Source organism: Trachemys scripta, chromosome 3, assembly GCF_013100865.1.
Source record: "Trachemys scripta elegans isolate TJP31775 chromosome 3, CAS_Tse_1.0, whole genome shotgun sequence".
Classification (NCBI taxonomy): Eukaryota; Metazoa; Chordata; order Testudines; family Emydidae; genus Trachemys; species Trachemys scripta.
Window position 1 is genome coordinate 12,898,887 of NC_048300.1, and position 20,335 is coordinate 12,919,221.

The 20,335-nt window shown below is 44.0% G+C and overlaps 1 protein-coding gene across 1 annotated transcript in view; it reads left to right on the forward strand.

Moving 5' to 3' along the window:
- Positions 1 to 20,335, forward strand: part of ISM1 (isthmin 1) — a 58,027-nt gene that overhangs the window by 24,201 nt on the left and 13,491 nt on the right. Inside the window, exon 2 of the mRNA XM_034764138.1 lies at positions 14,781 to 15,020. Within this exon, the coding sequence (XP_034620029.1) occupies positions 14,781 to 15,020 (240 nt within the window). The remainder of the gene's footprint in view (positions 1 to 14,780; positions 15,021 to 20,335) is intronic.

Genomic DNA, 20,335 nt, shown 5'->3' on the forward strand with positions numbered 1-20,335 from the left:
GTCCCCACTACTCACTTCTGCGTTTCTTAAAAAGGAAGAGAGCTGGAACATCATTCAGCTTCCCCAGAGCCTCTTCCCCACAAGACATATTACCATCTCTGCCAAAATTTGAGGGCTGACTACAATGCTCAATATTGGACATTAATTCCTCCCACTCAAACACAAAGAGGAATTAAACAGCAACAATGAAAGATATGTGACCATTATTCTACTAACACACATTTCTAACTTTACTCTCATGAGTGGTATCGGGGAAGTCAGTCAGACCACCCAACATGAGCAAAGTTACATGTTGTAAGTGTTGGCAAGATTGGGGCCTATTTAGGTAGCAATTTTTTTTGTTTTAAAATTAAGGCCTACATTTTCAAGAGCAACTTTCGGTTCCCAAATGGAGACACCTTAAAGAGTCTCAATTTTCAGAGAATAGGTGCTCCTCACTTCCTGAAAATCAGACACCTTTATAAGGACTCAAGTTGGGCAGCCAAGTGTTGTGATCCCAAAAGTCACTAATCATTTTTGAAAATTGAATCCTAAACAAAATAGCCCACGGGAAATGGCTAGAGGTGATCTTACCAAAAAATGAGGCCAGGCTAATGCCCAAATTATACATGATTTTGGCATAACTGTCCAGCCCGTCTCCCCACTGTGCCATTAAAAAAGATCTGCAGTAATTGCCCAAAACATCTGGGGGCAAATGCTAAGAAATTGACCAATGCCAGAATCTCCTCTACTCTTCTTGAATCTCTCTTCCAGCTCAGACAACATGTTAAGTAAGGCTTGATTCTGCCCTCCTCACCAAAGCCACTGAGCAACCTCACTAATTTATCTCCTAGCAGAGTGAAACGGGTGCTTCTCTACTCCAGCCTTTCCTGATTTCTGCTTCTCTTTCACCCTCTTTGCTTTCTCTCCCTTTTGGGCTTTCACAGTTTTGTGCTCTCCTGACCTTACTGACTGACTGTAGTAGCTTCTCTGCCGGCATCCATTAGGGTTCTCCAGTCTTCTTCCGCTATGCCAGGGGTTCCCTAATTCTTTTGTAGTGTAATCTGCATTACTAGAGGGGAGCAAAGAGAGGCAGTCACATCAACCACCTCCCTTTCAATGTGCAGTCACATAATGTCCCTGTGGCAATTACAGACATTTATTTGGAAGAGTAGTATTAGGAAAGTAATGTAATTAAGCAGCAGAAAGCAAGGAAGCGCAAGCAATATATAGCCAGCCAGCTCACCACAGACCACCAGCAAGCGCTTCACAATTTTGCAATTTTTTGCTGTATACACACTGGGGCACCTCATACAGCTCCAAGTAGATGCACCTCTCCATCCCAGTCCAGATCTTGTTCACTCTATCCATTTCTCAGACATCTCCTTTCAGATGTCCCACTGCTCTCCACAATTGAACTGCTGAATTCTGAGGAAGTTTTTTTTTAAGATGCCCAAATGATTAGTAAGGGGACACTGGTACCAAGCTTGATAAAACGGTCATCTAACTCCTCAAAAGTAGGGTCTTAAAGCTTGCAGGCTGAGATTAATTCTTGATGGAATTCCACTGCAGGTGATGGATTTATTCCTAGGATGAATTTGACTATCAATGTTACTGCCATTAACATCCAGGTGGCTTCAAGCATTCAGTGCAGCTAATGAGTTTAAAGACTCAATTAATTTATTGCAAGAGTAACTTAGACTTAAGTAGTGAGCTGCAGGGGGTGGGGGTGAAGAAATGAAGATAAATATTTTTCTTTCACCTACCTGTCTGATTCAGAAGCATCTGCCTTGTTCAGTTCCTATATGGTATTCATTTCCTGTCTGCAGTCTACTGGAATACCTGTTGAGTTGTTTGAAATTGAAAATCAAGTCATGCTTCTTTCATCGGCTCTAGAAAATAGTGGAAGAAGAAGGGGGGCTGTTTTTTAAAGAATATTTTTGTATATAGATGGTGTATGTATAGTATAAGAAGCCTGGTTCTTTTACGTGTCTGCTTCCTCAGTTTCTTCCCCTTGCAACCACGCCTCTCCTCTCCCCCCCCCCCCCCCCCCCCCCCCCACAACCCTCCAGGGGCAGAGGGATGACATAGCATCCTCTGTAGCTTGTTTCTGAAGCAAGAAAGCTTATTACCATTGTGTATGCAGATGCAAGTTATTCCGTTGGAATTCAGTCACTCATGTGACTCTTACCCCTGATCCTTTCAAAATGGAGACACTCACATTGCATGTCCAGGCTTAAAAATATATTGCTTATATAATAGGCAAGGGAATAGATTTCAGAGTAGCAGCCGTGTTAGTCTGTATCCGCAAAAAGAAGAACAGGAATACTTGTGGCACCTTAGAGACTAACAAATTTATTAGAGCATAAGCTTTCGTGGACTACAGCCCACTTCTTCAGATGCATATAGAATGGAACATATATTGAGGATATATATATATACACACATACAGAGAGCATGAACAGGTGGGAGTTGTCTTACCAACTCTGAGAGGCCAATTAATTAAGAGAAAAAAAACTTTTGAAGTGATAATCAAGCTAGCCCAGTACAGACAGTTTGATAAGAAGTGTGAGAATACTTACAAGGGGAGATAGATTCAATGTTTGTAATGGCTCAGCCATTCCCAGTCCTTATTCAAACCGGAGTTGATTGTGTCTAGTTTGCATATCAATTCTAGCTCAGCAGTCTCTCGATGGAGTCTGTTTTTGAAGTTTTTCTGTTGTAATATAGCCACCCGCAGGTCTGTCACTGAATGACCAGACAGGTTAAAGTGTTCTCCCACTGGTTTTTGAGTATTTTGATTCTGATGTCAGATTTGTGTCCATTAATTCTTTTGCGTAGAGACTGCTGAGCTAGAATTGATATGCAAACTAGACACAATCAACTCCGGTTTGAATAAGGACTGGGAATGACTGAGCCATTACAAACATTGAATCTAATCTCCCCTTGTAAGTATTCTCACACTTCTTATCAAACTGTCTGTACTGGGCTAGCTTGATTATCACTTCAAAAGTTTTTTTTCTCTTAATTAATTGGCCTCTCAGAGTTGGTAAGACAACTCCCACCTGTTTATGCTCTATGTGTGTATATATATCTCCTCAATATATGTTCCATTCTATATGCATCCGAAGAAGTGGGCTGTAGTCCACGAAAGCTTATGCTCTAATAAATTTGTTAGTCTCTAAGGGAATAGATGTGGTCTGTGACCTTGACCTCATCACTTCAAGTCTCTGCCTTAGTTTCTCTGTCTAAACTGGGGAGGATATTTACCTGACATGACTGTTGCAATGATTAGTATCTGCACAGTGCTTTGAACATATGAAACACTAATTATTATTGGCAATTGTTGCCTCCTCTTCCCTTCCTTCCCCCCCCCCCCCAGCTGAACAAAAAAGGGGGGGGAGTGGATGGGAGGGGGCAGGCAAGCAGGCTTGCAGTGGTTTGGTGGTGTGTTTTCAGTATCCAAGACGCTAGTGAGCACAGGAAACACCATGTTTTTCAAATATAACACTTGTCTGCTTTCTTGTTTCCCCATTATTAGCTTTTGATTGTGTGATGAAGTCATCCTGTAGCTTGTGACCCACATGGAATTAACACTTCCAAGTCACCAAGGAAAACATCTGCCAGATACCACAGCCAGAATATCAGACACTTCTGTAAGCCCAGGGTGAATATTTAGTGGCCTTTAAGAGGAAGGCATAGATGCAGGGAGTAATTGTTTCTTGGAAACTATAAACGGCTGAAGGCAACATTGAAAACTGTGAATTGTTTTCAAGCAAGGTCATTTTTTCCGCTTGGGAGAGATAAAAACTTCAATTATTAAACCTGGTTTACATCACTGAAATCATAGTCTTAGTGACTGAGTGGAATGAACTTGTGAAAGGTCATCTTAAAAAGCCACGAGAAGAATTTTAGATGTAGGTATCTATTGTCTTTCAATTACACTGATGCCACGCCATAAAGCACTGAATTAAACAGTTTGCACATGTAGATTTATAATTACATGCTAGCCTGTAAAAACCAGATCAAAATATTGCATTCAAACAACATTAGCGCTCTGGATTTCTGGATTTTTTTTGTGGCTTTGATTCTAGCTTTCAGCAGATCCTTCCAGTCTGCTGGGACTGGCTTATTGTGTGTAAAAGATGACGTGATTTCCAAATATTGGGATAGACAAAATTCAGCCCTAGTGTAAACAGGTGCAACGCTATTGAATCTTGCTCCACACTGAGATACTGAGATGGCTAAAGGCTTGATCCAGTGCTTGTTGAAGTCAAAGGAAGGGTTCCTGTTCACTTCAGTGGGTGATGGATCCCACATCAGGTGGGCCCAGGTTGGAGTGTTGGGGTCAGTCTCTTCTCAGAAATGTGATGATGAGCAACTTCAGTGTAGTGGCACTGGTGTAAAATCCATACCAACAAGAGCAGAATCAGGTCATTGCCTTTTTTTGAAAGGGGACTTTCACAGTCAAGCAAATATGAAAGACCCCCACTATCTATACAACTGATAGTTTACTTGGAGATTCACCTCAGCAGAGGACAAGATATGTCTGTTATTTTGTTTGGATTTAGATTGTAGTCTCTGTCCCAAAGCGATTATCTTTGTTCTGTATTTGTACAGTGCCTACCACAATGGGGTCCTGTTCTGTTATAATACAGATAGTTCAGTCTCTGGTCATGTCCTTGGTGATGGCCCCTCAACCCAGGGTAAGGTTGCCAATCCTCCCGATTTCACCGGGATGCTCCCAGAATCAGGCCAGGTCTCTTTTCTGAGTGATAAAAGCTAATTTAGACCCCATCATTTTGTATGTATAGCTGGGATTGTAGTTTCCAATGTGCATTACTCTGCACTTATCAGCACTGAGTTTCATTGAATTATGTACATGTGCTAAGTTACCTTGAGTCATGTTTTGGTTGCTTTGGCACTTTGGGCAATGGGACTCAGATACTATTGGAATGGGCAATGCTACAAAATCGCAAGCTAGCTAGACAGAGGTCACCTGAGCAGCCCTCAGGCCTGACTCCACATCATGAACACAGGGTAGAAAAAGATGTAGCACTAGGCAATGTAAATGGTCCCAGAGGAGGGAATAGCTAGGTCACGTTACAGTCAGTAGGGCCCAGATCCGCAAAGATACTTAGGCACCTAAGTTCCAATTTCAGGCACCACTGTGATCCACAAGAGTCCTGGATAGCTGCCATCTAACCCTGTAGGGGCCAATACTCATTAGGCACCTAAGCACATAAGTTGCTGCTTCTGGGCATGTTCACTGCTGCCTTACTTTAGGCATCCAGACATCTATGTCCTGCCTAAGCCTTGGTGCAATCTACATACCAGGGAAGATAGGTGGAGGAGTGTCTCTCCTATGTATGGCCTAATCCAATAGGCATGCTCAGAGGCTGCCCACTGAATCATGTCCCAGTCAAACTCTGTCCAGTGGTGGTGCTTTTGTCCACCTTATAGCTTTTAGCCCAGTGGCCAGAATGATCGCCAGGAATCTGGGTCTCCCACCTGCCTGATGGATTTGAACAGGGGTCTCCCACCTCTCAGTTGAGTACCAAGCTATGAGATGTTCTGATATGGGGCTCCCTCAGTCTCTCCTGAGGAAACTTTTCCACCTTGTATAAATCAATTAAATAATCATTGGGACAGAGAGAGAGTGCAAGTGAGAACAACTCTATCGCATGGTGGTCCACTCCTCCTCCTCCAACAACTCCTAACATTCTCCCAAGACACAACACAGGTGCCTAAGCCACCTGACACCAGGAGAGGGGTTCTTGGTTGTAGATCCCTAGCAGAGATAGGCACCTGCCTTTGAGAGAGGCTGGGCTTAGGACACACCCCTCACATTGGCATCTCCCATTGGCTAACTTAGGTGGCTCCCTGCCTCACATAATGGATCCCATTGCAAGGCACATTTCTCTCCCCATTCCTTGTATAAGGAGCCTAGCTACCTAACCGAGTCTTTGTGGATCCCATTGTCGTTCCTTTGAATTTTTTTTCTAAGCGCCTATAAGTTAAGCGTTGCAATGTCTAAGTCCATTTGTGGAGCCAGGCCTAAATGGCTACATCTCATTGTACTCCACCACCCAGGAGCCATGATGCATTGATGTCTCTGCACATCTGCTCCCACTCTATGGAGTGGTTCAGCCACGCCGTAAAGCACTGAATTAAACAGTTTGCACATGTAGATTTATAAGATGAGCAAGAGCAAAGAGACAGGAGACGGTATAGAGCTTGCATGGGATGGACGGGGAAGGCAGAATTCGTATTAACTAGCTGTGTCCTTTCCTGCTTTGTCCTTTTGGTTTCATTTCAAGGGAGAGTTTTCTTATGTAGCATCCCACTGGTACAGATATTTATGCTGTGTTCACCACAGCACCCAGTTGTTAATCAGTTCAGCAGCACGCGCACACACACATGCTGAGAAAGTATCCCTGAAGCAGTGGCGTCCAACCCTTCCCGCATGAAGGCCAAACGTACTATTTCAAAGCGGTCAAGCAGCCACGAGAAATGCTTTGGGGCAGAGTCTCTACCCCATGCCGCTCAGGTATCAAAAGTCATCTGCAAGTCCTGGACCGGGTGTGGAAAGGAGTCCCTGGTGGGACTAGAGCCAGCATAGCTGGCTTCTTACACCTCTTTTTGCACAGCTCCTTCAGCAGGGTAGTCCTAGGCCAGAGTGCACTGCACTCAAGTGCTGGCACAAGCTAGCTAGAGCAGCCCCCAGGCTGTTCTAATCCAATTATCACGAAATACCTATGAACCAAGCCCCAGAGAGATAGAGGTTTGGAGGGCATAGTTTACCTCAACAACCAGGGTGTAGTTGCTTGGAGGAGGGGAAGGAGGGGGCCCAGGCCCACTGCACTCTTTCTCCTGCCATATATAGTGCTCTGCCAGGGGTGCTGTTGGCAGAGCTCTCCAGCAGAGTAGTGGGTCTTGGAGTAAACCCACTGAAATGCAGGGGGCAGTTCGGACCTCAGAGCTATTGCTTCAGGTACATGCAGATAGATCACTGCTTTGGATACACTTGCAGTTTAAGATTTTCTTCACAGGCATAAAGGCTAGAAACTTTTAGTAGAAAACAAAAGCTGGGATTCTGGTGTGCGTATGTCTCAGTCTACCCCAGGAAGAGGAGGGACTATTTAAGTTTAAGGTAACAAGCAGCATTGGCAACTGCATCTACTCTTTCTTCATAAGGCTAAAGACTTGAGCTTTGACACGCCACCTTGCCGTTGTACTAACTTCTCACTTAGCATTACTCTCCACCTTTTCTAAGGGCTTGTTTCACATAGTAGTTGATCCAGAATAAAGGTAGAGTGTGGATTTAAAGCAGAATAGCTCTTCCTGATTAACTCCATGTGTACACATGATAAAGAGCAGCCACACATGTAACTAATCAGGAATGATTCTCCATGTAGACAAGCCCTAAGGGGGAGCAGGATTGCAGTTTTTGTGCTTGCACAGACATGTGGGTAATTGGGCAGAAGTACTGCAAACTAACAGGCAGTTTTGCAATGCTTTGTGTAACACGGGGCAAGTAAATACTACTTTACTATATTATGACTGAATACAGCAGGTCAGAGCAACAGCTGATGTAAGTCCGCATAGCTCCACTGATTTCAGTGGGGGTTATAATGATACAGCGGCTAGAAATCTGAGTCAAAATTTTTTAGAGAGAAACTCGAGAGCATTGCTGCCTTTGCATCTGCTTTGCTCCTTTTGCTACATATTTCTTCGCAGTGAAAGAACAGGCAGACCATTTTTGTGGATCACAGATGGGACACAGATACAAATTTTATATCCATGCAGAGCTCTAGTCATTAGGATTCCCATCAGCATAGGGAAGAGGTTCTCAAACTGTGGTCCGCAGACCGAGCTCCATTCAGGTGGTCCGTGGATAGTTCCCTCTAAAGCGCACGCCTGGGTGGCCGCACACGAGAATGAAGGGCCACCCACCTAATTAGTGGAGCTGCGCAGGCGGGGTTCCACTAATTAGGTGCCTGGACCCTGGAGAAGACGCACATGTAAGGTCAGGCGGTGGCCTTGGGGGGGAGGGGGCGGTGGGGAAAATAGGAGGTGGGGGGGCAATGGGGTGAGAAGAGGGGGTAGGGGGAATTTGGGATGTGCACGGTTGCGGCAACCAGAGAAAGAGGCGACTTTCCCCAGCTCAGGGGCTGCTGTGACGGGGGAGAGAGGGAGAGACACCCCCCCCTCCTTCCCAGCCCCAGCAGGGGAGAGAGGGCACATCCATTGCATTAGAAATGTAAGACCACTGGTATTAAAATATAAGTTGTGTGTTTTTATTTTTAGAACAAATAAACCATTAATTATTATTAAGGGTTTTTTTATATAGTGCTTTTATCCAAAGTGCTTTACAATAGTTAGCTAACGGTACAAACAACATTTGGAAAGATCATTACGTGGTCCACCAAGACCCTCAGCAATTTTCAAGTGGTCTGTGAAAAAAGAAGTTTGAGAACCACTGGCATGGGGTACTAACCCTGGAGTCCTAAAGAAATGTAACCATACATTAGGTGCGTAGCAACAGCTTACCTTACATATCACATCACAAAACATCCCCTCTAGCTGGACAGTTGATTTGGGGTTTGTCAGGGACAGGATATTTCTAGCTAAAATAAAGCCCTTCCCCTTTCAGGGCAAAGGAAGAGTCTAATTTAAAAACACTCCTTCAGTCCACTCCCCCTCAGCACAGAGATTTTTTTTTTTTTATTCATATCCAGGTGGAGGAAAGTATACCCAAGACTGGGACCCTGAATTGGTAGGCTGCCCTATGCCACTATTTGCCAGAGCCACTTACTATAGTACCTTCTTCCATACACAGAAGCACTTCCTTTTCAATAGAGAAGCTCAGCCAGACACTTCCCCAATTCATAAAGAGCCACATCATACAGCACAACGAGAAATGGTTCTGCTTCTTATATTTCATAGCAGGTCTGCACTCAGTCACCTGCTCTGTCACATGATTCAGTGGGTGGGATCATAGAAACCAGGCCCACATGAACCCGGTAAAGCCCCAGCTCACACTGTGACCGTGGGTCGTTAAGTCCTGCCTCTCTGAACCTTCCTTAGAAGTTTTAATTTGATACAATGTCATTCTAACCTTACTGTACTCAATTGTTGCATAGCATGGCTTAACACACAGTGCTAAACACCAGTTGTGTTTTAAAACCAGAGTTGGATGCACTTCAGCCATCACTAGCTCTGGAAACATATAACAGCTCTTCAGAATCAAAACAATCTGTGAAGGCAGGTGGGGAATGAAACCTAATGACTAAAATGATTTTCTGTCAAGCCTCTAGGCCTTACTTAGTCTCTGATAGCAATATAATCTTTAATAGCATCTGAGAGGTTTCCTAATAAATAAATGTCGTTAGTTCTTGGTGGTTGAGAGTACTGTACAAGGTGCATCATGAAAGTGCAGTGGTGTATTGTCAAGTTTCAGCCCATGATCTTTGAAATAGCTTGTAAAATGATGTTGGCAAAGGAGAATACCAAAAAATATAAATCAGTGCAGCTGAAGAGAGGTTTCTGTGATAAATTTCTGTGCCACTTGGGGGCTGTTTGACTTTGACTTCCAAATTCATTCATCTCTAGCTAAGGAGCTCAAGCAAACGTGCCAAAACTCACTGGCACTCTTTACAGAGCATGGTGTACGCACCAAGGAGTTCTTTAATAGCTGCTGAGTCCGATGCACAAGTGACAGTCCTGTCCACAGATAGATCACACCCACACACTAGCTATGCTCTGAATCCAAGCAGCAGATAGAAGTGGGCTGTAGTCCACGAAAGCTTATGCTCTAATAAATTTGTTAGTTTCTAAGGTGCCACAAGTATTCCTGTTCTTCTTTTTCCTCCTCTGATGCCAGTCATCACAAATCTCGATCAAGTCTGCCTCGCAATACCTCGCTCCATCTACAAGCTGACGCCACCAACCCAAGCATCATTCTGCAGTCCTTTCCCAATCATCCACAGAGATTCCAAAAGATCTAAAAAGCAACAGAGGGTCCTGTGGCACCTGTAAGACTAACAGATGTATTGGAGCATAAGCTTTCATGGGTGAATGCCCACTTCGTATTCACCTATGAAAGCTTATGCTCCAATACATCTGTTAGTCTTACAGGTGCCACAGGACTCTCTGTTGCTTTTTACAGATCCAGACTAACACGGCTACCCCTCTGATACAAAAGATCTAAGTCATCTTTGCAAGCATCCCAAAGTCTGCGCAGCGGTCTGCCTCTTTCTAGACCCTTCATGAGCTTCAGAGTGTAGCACACTCTTCAGGTTCCTATAATCCAGCATTCACTTGACATGTCCAAGCCACCTGAGTCTTTTCTTACTAATCAACATTCCCATGAATGACATACCAGTACTATTTAACACTTCCACATTTGTTACCCCGTCTTGCCATCTTATTCAAAGAATTTTACGGAAGATCTGATATGAACGTTGTTTAGTCTTTTGGTATGTTTGGCATAAGTCATCCATGTTTCTGAGCCATATACAAGAGTGGATAAAACATGTCTCATAAATACAGATTTTCACTTTAGTTGACAATTTGTTATTGTTCCAGGCTCTGTCTTGCAGCTAGGAACTTTGCTGCAAAAGACCAAAGTTCCTAGCTGCTTTGCTGATTCTATTAGTGAACTCGGCATCAAGATCTATATTGCTGGTAACAGTAAAGCCAAGGTAGCAAAATTGGTCAGCAACATCCAGATGAATACCATCTAAGGTGATATCTGGAACTGGTTCTGAAGAGCTGTAGTGCATGATAACAATCTTCTTCAAGCTTATGGCCCAAAGAACTTCTTTCAAGCCCAAAGAAGTTGCATGAATCGGAGAACTTGGTTATGAGATGTTGTAGGGCATCAACACTGTGAGCCACAAGGGTTGCATCATCTGCAAATAACAGGTCTGTTATGACGATCTCCTAAATGCTTTTGAGTGAAAGAAAAAGTAGTTCCTCCAGGATATCCTATCCTGCTCTGGTCCTTCCCTTTACTTCTCTGCCTCAGCTGAACTTCCAACTCAGGAGCAGAGGTTAAAATAAGGGAGAGGAAGGACAGCTTCCCTGTCTCTGCTGAAAATATAGAGAGTGCCCCCTTCCTCTTTGGCTGATGCTATTAAAAGTAGAGGGAGTGCTCCCATTCCTGTTTCAATCCCATATTACCTCCCCCTCCCCCCACTAGGAGAGAGTGGCAGTGCAATTCTGTGCTGCTAGCTTCTCGCTGTTGTGGAGGCAGAAGAGCAAGGGGGGAAAGGTTCCAAATAATCTAATTACTAAAAAGTTCCATTGCATAGCAGATAAGGAAATTCTCCTGTCTGTAGGATTATCTCTTGCCCAGCACCCTCAAATTCCCGCAGTGTCAAGGTCCCATATGGCTCACCCAACCTCTAAGTCCCATGCAGCGTGATCCCCACTAAACCCCTGTGGAGGCAATGAATTACCATTATTCCCCATTTTAAAGGTGAGGAACTAGAGCACAGCCAGATTAGGGTATGGGATTTTCAAGCACCTAAGTAACTAGGCCATGGTCACATTCTGGGTCTCAGTTCAGAGCCTTCACCACAGCACCATTCTTCCTCTTCCATTGGTCCCCTGCATCACTTGCTATGTGCCGTAGAACTCTGGCAGTGAATGAGGCGGGGGTGCTCTCCATGCTGCCACTAATGACTTAAAAATCTTTCTGCACTTGATCTTTATTTTCTTCACACTGCGCCTAAATGAACAACTGCTAATGAGAATCTGACACCTGGCACTGAGCTGTGATCCCACCCTTATCTGTGATCAGGGCAACAAGGACATTACTGTCTTCCTCAAACAAAAGCTTGCCTTAGTGTGGCAGTCTCTCTCGCTAATGAGCTGCTGGAATTGCCTTGTCATATGGCCATTAGCAATATGTTCCAGTCAGTGTATATCAGGGGTGGGCAAACTACGGCCCGGGGGCCACATCCGGCCCTTCAGACATTTTAATCCGGCCCTCGAGCTCCCGCCGGGGAGCGGTAACTAGGGCTTGCGCGGCTCCTGGAAGCAACGACCTGTCCTTCCTCCGGCTCCTATGCATAGGGGCTCTGCACACTGCCCCAAGCGCTGCCCCCACAGCTCCCATTGGCCGGGATTGCACCTGCAGGCAGGGCAGCATGCAGAGCCGCCTGGCTGCACCTCTGCGTAGGAGCCAGAGGGAGGACATGCCGCTGCTTCCAGGACCTGCTTGAGGTAAGCGCCACCCGGAGCCTTGTTCCTGACCCCCTCCTGCACCCCAACCCCATGCCCTAGCCCTGATCCCCCTCCTGCCCTCTGATCCCCTGGGTCCCAGCCCAGAGACCCTCCTGCACCCCCAACCACTCATCCCCAGCCCCACCCCAGAGCCTGCAACCCCAGCTGGAGCCTTCACCCTCACCACCCCAGTCCGGAGCCCACATCCTGAATTCCTCGTTTCTGGCCCCACCCCGGAGCCCTCACCCCCTTCCGCACCTCAACACCCAATTTCATGAGCATTCATGGCCCGCCATATAATTTCCATACCCAGATGTGACCCTCGGGCCAAAAAGTTTGCCCACCCCTGGTGTATATTATACATACTTCAGAGAGCTCAGAAATCTTAGTTGTTTTCCCATTTTGAAGGGTTATAAATCTATGATTCCACATGGGTTAAAGAGAATTGTTTTAGCAGGTGGCATTCATGCATAAAGGCTTAAAATTATTTTATGAAATGTAAAAGGTGTTGTGGAAGCAGAGGTTTGCTGTAATTGTTTACCTGTAGAGAGACCTGCTTAGCTCTCTCCCTCTGCGCAATTGTGAGAGTTAATAAAGCATCTGACTTGCTGTACCCAAACAAAAAGTGAGAATTGTGTTTTTTTCCGACAATGTGAATAATCCTTTTCAATGAAATGAAATACTGGCATATCTTAGGAATTTAGAGGAGATGCTTCATTTATACAAGAAACCCATCTGCCTGATTGAGAGACTTCATATCGTCAGAGAGACTGGCTGGAGATTGCTATCTCAAATGGCCCTTCTTCCAAAACAAGGCAGGCAGCTATACTTTTCCATAAAGAAATGTGGAATACAAATTGTGAACACCTTCCGCAATGAAGAGTGTTGCATTTGAATACTTGAAGTTAAGCTTAGAGCTAGTCTACACTAGAAGCCCATCTGGGGAAAACGTTCTATGCTGACGGGAGACAGTTCTCCCATCGGCATACTAAATCCACCTCCGCGAGAGACGGTAGCTATGTCGGCAGGAGAAGCTCTCCCGCCAACCACACCAGCACTTACGTCAGTGTAACTTATGCCGCTTGGGGGCGGGGAGGAGCTTATTCAAACTCAAAACAGACCCTGTGTGACATGCACAACCAAAGTAGTGACCAGAGTGATGTGCTCTCATCAGCCAATGTTGCTTGTGAGGCGGGATGCTGAGTTTTGGACCAGCTGGAGCGTGTTTTAAAGCTCAGTGCACTCATTCCCGGTAGTAACCTGTGTGGAGGCCATAGAGGTGCAGGGAGCTACTGTAACCATCTAATTGTCGGGTAGTAAGTGATGCAGCCTTCTTAACAGTCACAGCTGGAAGCCAGAATTTTTGTCCGCTGTAGCTATTTGAATGTCAAAAACAATGAGGAAACCAGAAGAACTGCCAGGCTATAACCTAACTTAACTATCAAGGGCAGTAACAGGAAATATTATGGTGCTGGCTAACTCTTGAAAACCATTTCCTTCATCTCACCTGCATAGTCTCTGTGCTGCTCAGGGAATCCAGTCTCCATTTCCTTTCAGCCTTTGGTCTTAGCGATAACTGATGATGGTTTTATAAGGGGGACACCTGCCTGCTAAGGATTGAATTAAAACCACCATTTTATCTTACCTTGGGCACTGAATTATTGAATGGCAGTAAGCCAGTCACTCCTGTTATGTGAAGGGGTATTAACTTTTGTAACCCCAATTCAGGTCAGGTAGAAATATACTTGAGTCTCTTACTACCAATCCTGTGTGTCACATCCTTGTTACAAGAGCTACAGGTCAATATTAAATTTGAATTTAAACCAATGATACAGAGATATAGGGCTGTGCATATCTATTACTAATTCCCTCAGCTATGTAGTGCCTCTGACCAAATACACAGGCTGCATTAATGTAGAAAATTAAGATGCTTCTGAAATCACAGGATAAACCCTTTATGAAGTGGATATTTAATTTTGCAATAAAAATCATTGCTAGTATCAGATACCCTGCCCCAAAACAGTATAATGTCACATTTCTTCATGGGTTTCTGTCTGTCTGAATTTATTTTCTAGCAGCAATAGTGTTTTTTGTCAGACTTACATGACTGGGAAACTGTTTAATCACAGTGCTCCAAGATACTGATGTAAATTACTCATTATCTAACAGTAATCTAAAGCCTTAAACCAGTATGCCTGTCAGAAACACATACATTAGCTGAAGGTGGCTAGACTTTACAATTAATCTGTCTGCAGATTGATACTATTGTAACTGAATGATTCTCAGAGAGCTAATGCTGAGCTCTTTGGAAAATTCTAGCATTACATTTTATATACTTGGGTGCCTAGCTTTGGGATGTATATGTAAGGATTTGTATGCACCTTGCAGAATGTACAAAGACTGCCTGAGCAATGTTGTCCTGGTATTCTGCTGTTTGCACACATGTTGTCTGTTTGATGATCTTCATCAATTAAAAGTTGGAGGTAGGGGTCAGAGTAGCCAAGGCTGGGTTTTATTGTTACTGTTGTTACTAATGGTGTTATCTGATTGTATTCCTTTCTCCCCAGAACACCCTGGGTGCAGATGGCCATTCTGCTCCCCAAACCAGCTTCACATTAAACCCCAAGGACAGAAGACAATATCCTGACCACCAGGCAGCACACAGGCCATTCCCCAAACAGCGATTCAGGCAGGAAAATGGACACACATCATTACAAAGAGATGGACCCAGATCCTTCCTCCTGGATCTCCCAAACTTTCCTGACCTATCAAAAGCAGACATCAATGGGCAAAACCCCAACATTCAGGTACACACTTCATTAAGACTCTGATATTTTACACACTATGGAAAATGACTTAACCCAACCACGTCCGCTTTAAGCTTTGCTTCAGTCCCTTAGTCACTGCCAGTTGTGCTTTCTTATACCTTTGTTCTGTGTGGTATCCCAACCCATAGTGCTGTTATGTGGAGAGATGGTCTGAATACTTTTTGCCTACCTGGATGTACCGATCTCAGTTCCCCCTGAGCCCCTTTATGAATGCCACTGACTGCACAGAGATAGAGATAGAATCATAGTTTTCTTGCAGATGTCTTTCTTTCATCCTCTTGTCATATAGATATTTTCCATTCTTTGGTTTTGGGCAGCGTTTTACCTCTTTTATTTTGTGGCCAACCACTAGCAATCAGGAAACTAGTATCTTGGAAATTATGGTCCAATTCTCATTTGTTACATTAATGTAAATCTCAACTGATTCCACAGATTATAGTGGAATGACTGTAGATTAGATTCTCACCTAGAGATCAAAATCTGTCCCTCTGTTCAGAAAACAAAGAATTAAATGTTAATCTTAGCAGCAGCCACCTTGAGTAGAAAGTCCCTCTCTCCACAAAAATCTGATATGTTTTTAGTCAAAATCTTCTTCTTGGTTTTGGAATAATTTACTACAAGTCACTTGCATTAAAGACAGAGGGTTAGGAAGAAAAAAAATAGTAATTTAATTTAGTGTCTCAAAAAAAATCTGCATTAATAAGAAGTCATGTTTAACCAAAATAATTTAGTGAAATATTGATCTGCCTAAAACATGTGTTTACAAAAACATAATGCATTATTATAACTAGTATCAGAGGGGTAGCCGTGTTAGTCTGAATCTGTAAAAAGCAACAGAGGGTCCTGTGGCACCTTTAAGACTAACAGAAGTATTGGAGCATAAGCTTTCGTGGGTGAATGCCCACTTCATCAGACGCAAGTAATGGAAATTTCCAGAGGCAGGTATAAATCAGTATGGAGATAACGAGGTTAGTTCAGTCAGGGAGGGTGAGGTGCTCTGCTAGCAATTGAGGTGTGTACACCAAGGGAGGAGAAACTGCTTCTGTAGTTGGATAGCCATTCACAGTCTTTGTTTAATCCTGATCTGATGGTGTCAAATTTGCAAATGAACTGGAGCTCAGCAGTTTCTCTTTGGAGTCTGGTCCTGAAGTTTTTTTGCTGTAAGATGGCTACCTTTACATCTGCTATTGTGTGGCCAGGAAGGTTGAAGTGTTCTCCTACAGGTTTTTGTATATTGCCATTCCTGATATCTGACTTGTGTCCATTTATCCTCTTGCGTAGTGACTGTCCAGTTTGGCCAATGTACATAGCAGAGGGGCATTGCTGGCACATGATGACATATATAACATTGATGGACGTGCAGGTGAATGAGCCGGTGATGTTGTAGCTGATCTGGTTAGGTCCTGTGATGGTGTTGCTGGTGTAGATATGTGGGCAGAGTTGGCATCGAGGTTTGTTGCATGGGTTGGTTCCTGAGTTAGAGTTGTTATGGTGCGGTGCATGGTTGCTGGTGAGAATATGCTTAAGGTTGGCAGGTTGTCTGTGGGCGAGGACTGGCCTGCCTCACAAGTCAGATATCAGGAATGGCAATATAAAAAAACCTGTAGGAGAACACTTCAACCTCCCTGACCACACAATAGCAGATGTAAAGGTAGCCATCTTACACCTGTACCCCAATATAACGTAACCCATTATAACATGAATTTGGATACAACGCGGTAAAGCAGTGCTCTGGGGGGGCGGGGCTGCGCACTCCGGCGGATCAAAGCAAGTTCGATATAACGCGGTTTCACCTATAACGCGGTAAGATTTTTTGGCTCCCAAGGACAGCGTTATATCGGGGTAGAGGTGTACGTGCTTTCTGCTACTAGAAGCCTCCCAGTTATATATTCATGAATTCCTAGAGGAGGGTAGTCTGGGAAGCTCTACAAAGGCCTGAAGCTGCAGTTTGAGGTAAATAGTGTGCCACTATACGTGTATATATTAGCAAATAACAATGTAACCCACAGAATATAGAGCGGGGAAAATACATTCCCCGGCAGGAAAGTTATTGAATGCTTAAAGCCAAAGAATGGATAAATGAGGAGTAACATTTTCTTGGCTTCCCAATACAAATTAATAATTGTTGTCATTATGAGCTCGTTTTTCACTGGATGATGCGGCGTCTGAAAACTGGACAACACATGGAATGGTACACCAGCAGTGACCATGGGGTCTTAGGCCTGAGAAACTTAGCCTTCTCTCCCAGAAAACATTGGGCAGCAGGACCAAGATTTTATGGAAACGGGAGTCTAACTTTAGGCTCCTCAATTCATTTAGCACCTAATTCAATTTAAGCACCTAAATATGTGGCCAGAATTTCAGGCTACTTAGTTAGGTGCCTAAATATGGATTTAGGAGCCCAGCTCTGGGCTCCTCTTTCTGAAAATCTTGGTCCTGCTTCCCAAAGTTTTCTGGGACATATACACAGCCCAATAATAATACCTTTAAAAATGAAGACATTTTCCCTATAAATTGTAGAGGTATACTTTACAGGCCTGAAAGTCAGCCTGTGAAAACAGTTTGAAATGATATTCCCGTGAGCCCTGTTTTATATAACGATAAAGAAAGCAATTGTTGTATCATGTCATAGTTATGCGCTTGTCCACATTTTTGTTGTTGTTGTTATTCCTGCGGAGGTGGTGTTACAGGGAGTATAATCACAGAGTTAAGAAAACTAGCCCTGCCCCAAGGTTACTACTCTAACTACAGAGTCATTGTTGACTATAAAGGTATTGGATCCAGTGCACTAGAAACAAATAGAGCCACAAAACAGTCAGTTCTAGTTAGATCTAAGCAAAAATTGTCAAATACTTAAAAAAAAACCAGCTGCTAAAGTTTCACCACTCGCTGTTGTGATGTATGTAAGCCCTTTGCAAGTAATACAAAAAGGACTCTTACTGGTTTTTCTGTGATCTGCTAGCCCTGTAGAAGTTTGGCCCATTTTTCAACCCCCGCATCATTTCATGCTGAATTTGTACAGTTGTTTAGTATTGGTAAGGCAAGAGGTTATTTAAGGGAGTAACCACAGTAGCTGTTGCCATTAATGTATTGTGGCTGGTTTTTAGCTTGGTATCAGAGCTGCAGCCAAATGCACCATTGCACTCGAATAAACTAATTCATTGGAGGTCCTCTAAAATGTGAGGTGCTTTTTAAAATCAGTGCCATATTTCCTTTGGGAGCACCGATTTCTTTTTTTCATCCTCCTCACCGAAAAGCCCTTTTGTTGGTCTCCATTGATTTGACACATGCCAGCTCAGTAACGCATGCAGACCTGCCAGTGTGGCAGGGTTACTCAGTGTAAAACAGAATTACTTCCTTCCTTCCCATTAGCAATGAAAGTGAAGTCACGTCAAGGGGATGTGGCCACCTATTTATTTTCTCTTTCTGAGATTTTTCTGTCTTCCACCCCCTGCTACAACCCATCCAATGCTACCCAGCTCTGAGGGGGGTGCTGCACTTGGAACCTGATACCCCCGTTTTCATTGGAATGTTAGCTCTCCCCCGCCCTTGAATTTCAAGTCAAAGTTTCCCACTCCTGTGGACCCTAAAGGGTGCTGTACTGTTGTGTCCCATTCTACTGCTCTGCGGCTCCCCATTGCAATATAGACACCTTGGGAGTACAGCAGAAAAGGCTGGTGGTAAATGACACAAGAAGCAGCTAGCAAGGGGAAAATCCTTCTGACTTGGCAGGTAGCGGTATTTTGTCCTCCTGTGGGAACTTGATTCTTTGTCAAGTTTCATCACACACCAACTTACTTTTTAAAACATTAATGTGAATTTACACAGTCTGACAGCTGAATTCGGCAATGATGGGCATGTTAGAAATACTCTGACTCCAGAGTTGGAGAAGTGAAATCTCTGTGGAAGTATATAGTACCAGGGCTGGCTCTGGCTTTTTTGCCACCCCAGGCAAAAAAGCCTCCTGCCGCCCCCCCCCATCCCTCCCCCGCGCGGCAGGGGAGGTCACCGAGCCCAGCCGCAGGCTGCTCTCCCCAACCGGCCAGAGAGCCCGCCGCGGCTCCGCTCTCCCCCGTGGCCAGAGTGCCGGGGTGAGGGCGGAGTGGCGGCCAGAGTGCTGGGGGAAGGCCGGAGAGCCCAGCCGGGGCTCCGCTCTCCCCGGCGGCTGGAGCCGGAGCACCACGCCGCCCCCCTCCAGGTGCCGCCCCAAGCACAAGCTTGGTGGGCTGGTGCCTGGAGCCGGCCCTGTATAGTACACACTTTATTAATAATCCCTTTGTATCAGATGGGTTTAACACCTTGCAGTTTGCATTAGAGTGGTGTGTTTGGGAAAACTGCAGCAGAATGGTGAGTGACTAAATCCATTTTCCTTAGGCCTATCAGAAAGAATAATATAACTGTTTAATAATTGGTAGAAGTGGAAGTTTTTTGTATTTTAACCCAACTTTAAGAAGAAATTAATGCTACTTACTTTGAGATGTGCAATCCTTATTGTTTTAAAGTACCCTGTAATAAGACTGCATAATAACAAACACATTACAAGTATAGCAGGGATAACTAAAAATTCAAAGATCTTTTTCATAATATCTTAAAAATAACTTAGTATTCTGAGTAATCTTTTTAAATTAGATTCCTATGGGATTTCAGATTACATCTGCATGATATACCCAGAGAGTTAATCGCAATGACCCGTATTACAATTAAAAAATAGCAAAGAAGGACTGATTTTGAAATGGTCCCTTTGGAAAGTCTTTTTTGTTTCCTTTTGTTTAGTTTTTGCTTTTAAAGTTAATGTGCTTTAAAAAAAAAATTCCTGTTGATATTCAGCCAGTGATAGCACCTTCCAAGCATAGCTAGTTGTCTTTAAACTGCTACAAAGCACCTTGTTTATTCCCACTTATTAGATGCACAACACTGTTTTGCTTGGATCCGTACAGCCCAGGAACTGTCACTTATAGTTTCAAGCATATGAAATCTGTTTTAATTCTCAGTTTGTAGAAATTGCAGTGAATAATCTGTTGGAGTAATCATTTTGATTCCACCATTAAAATGACAAAATGTAAGACAAACAAAAATATGCTGGACGGTTTTATCTCCTTCCCAGAGACTTATTTTGTTACAGCCACTGCATACCTGTATTGCTTCTTTCTATACAATCCCAGTGGAACTTCCTAATAGCCTCCCAGTCATTTCGTCTCAATTTTTCTGACCGTAGTCAGAGGGGAAGCAGTGTGTAAATGCAATGGCTTGTTTCTCCAAAAAGGAAATGTGTGCATTGTTTTGTAAGTGCACAA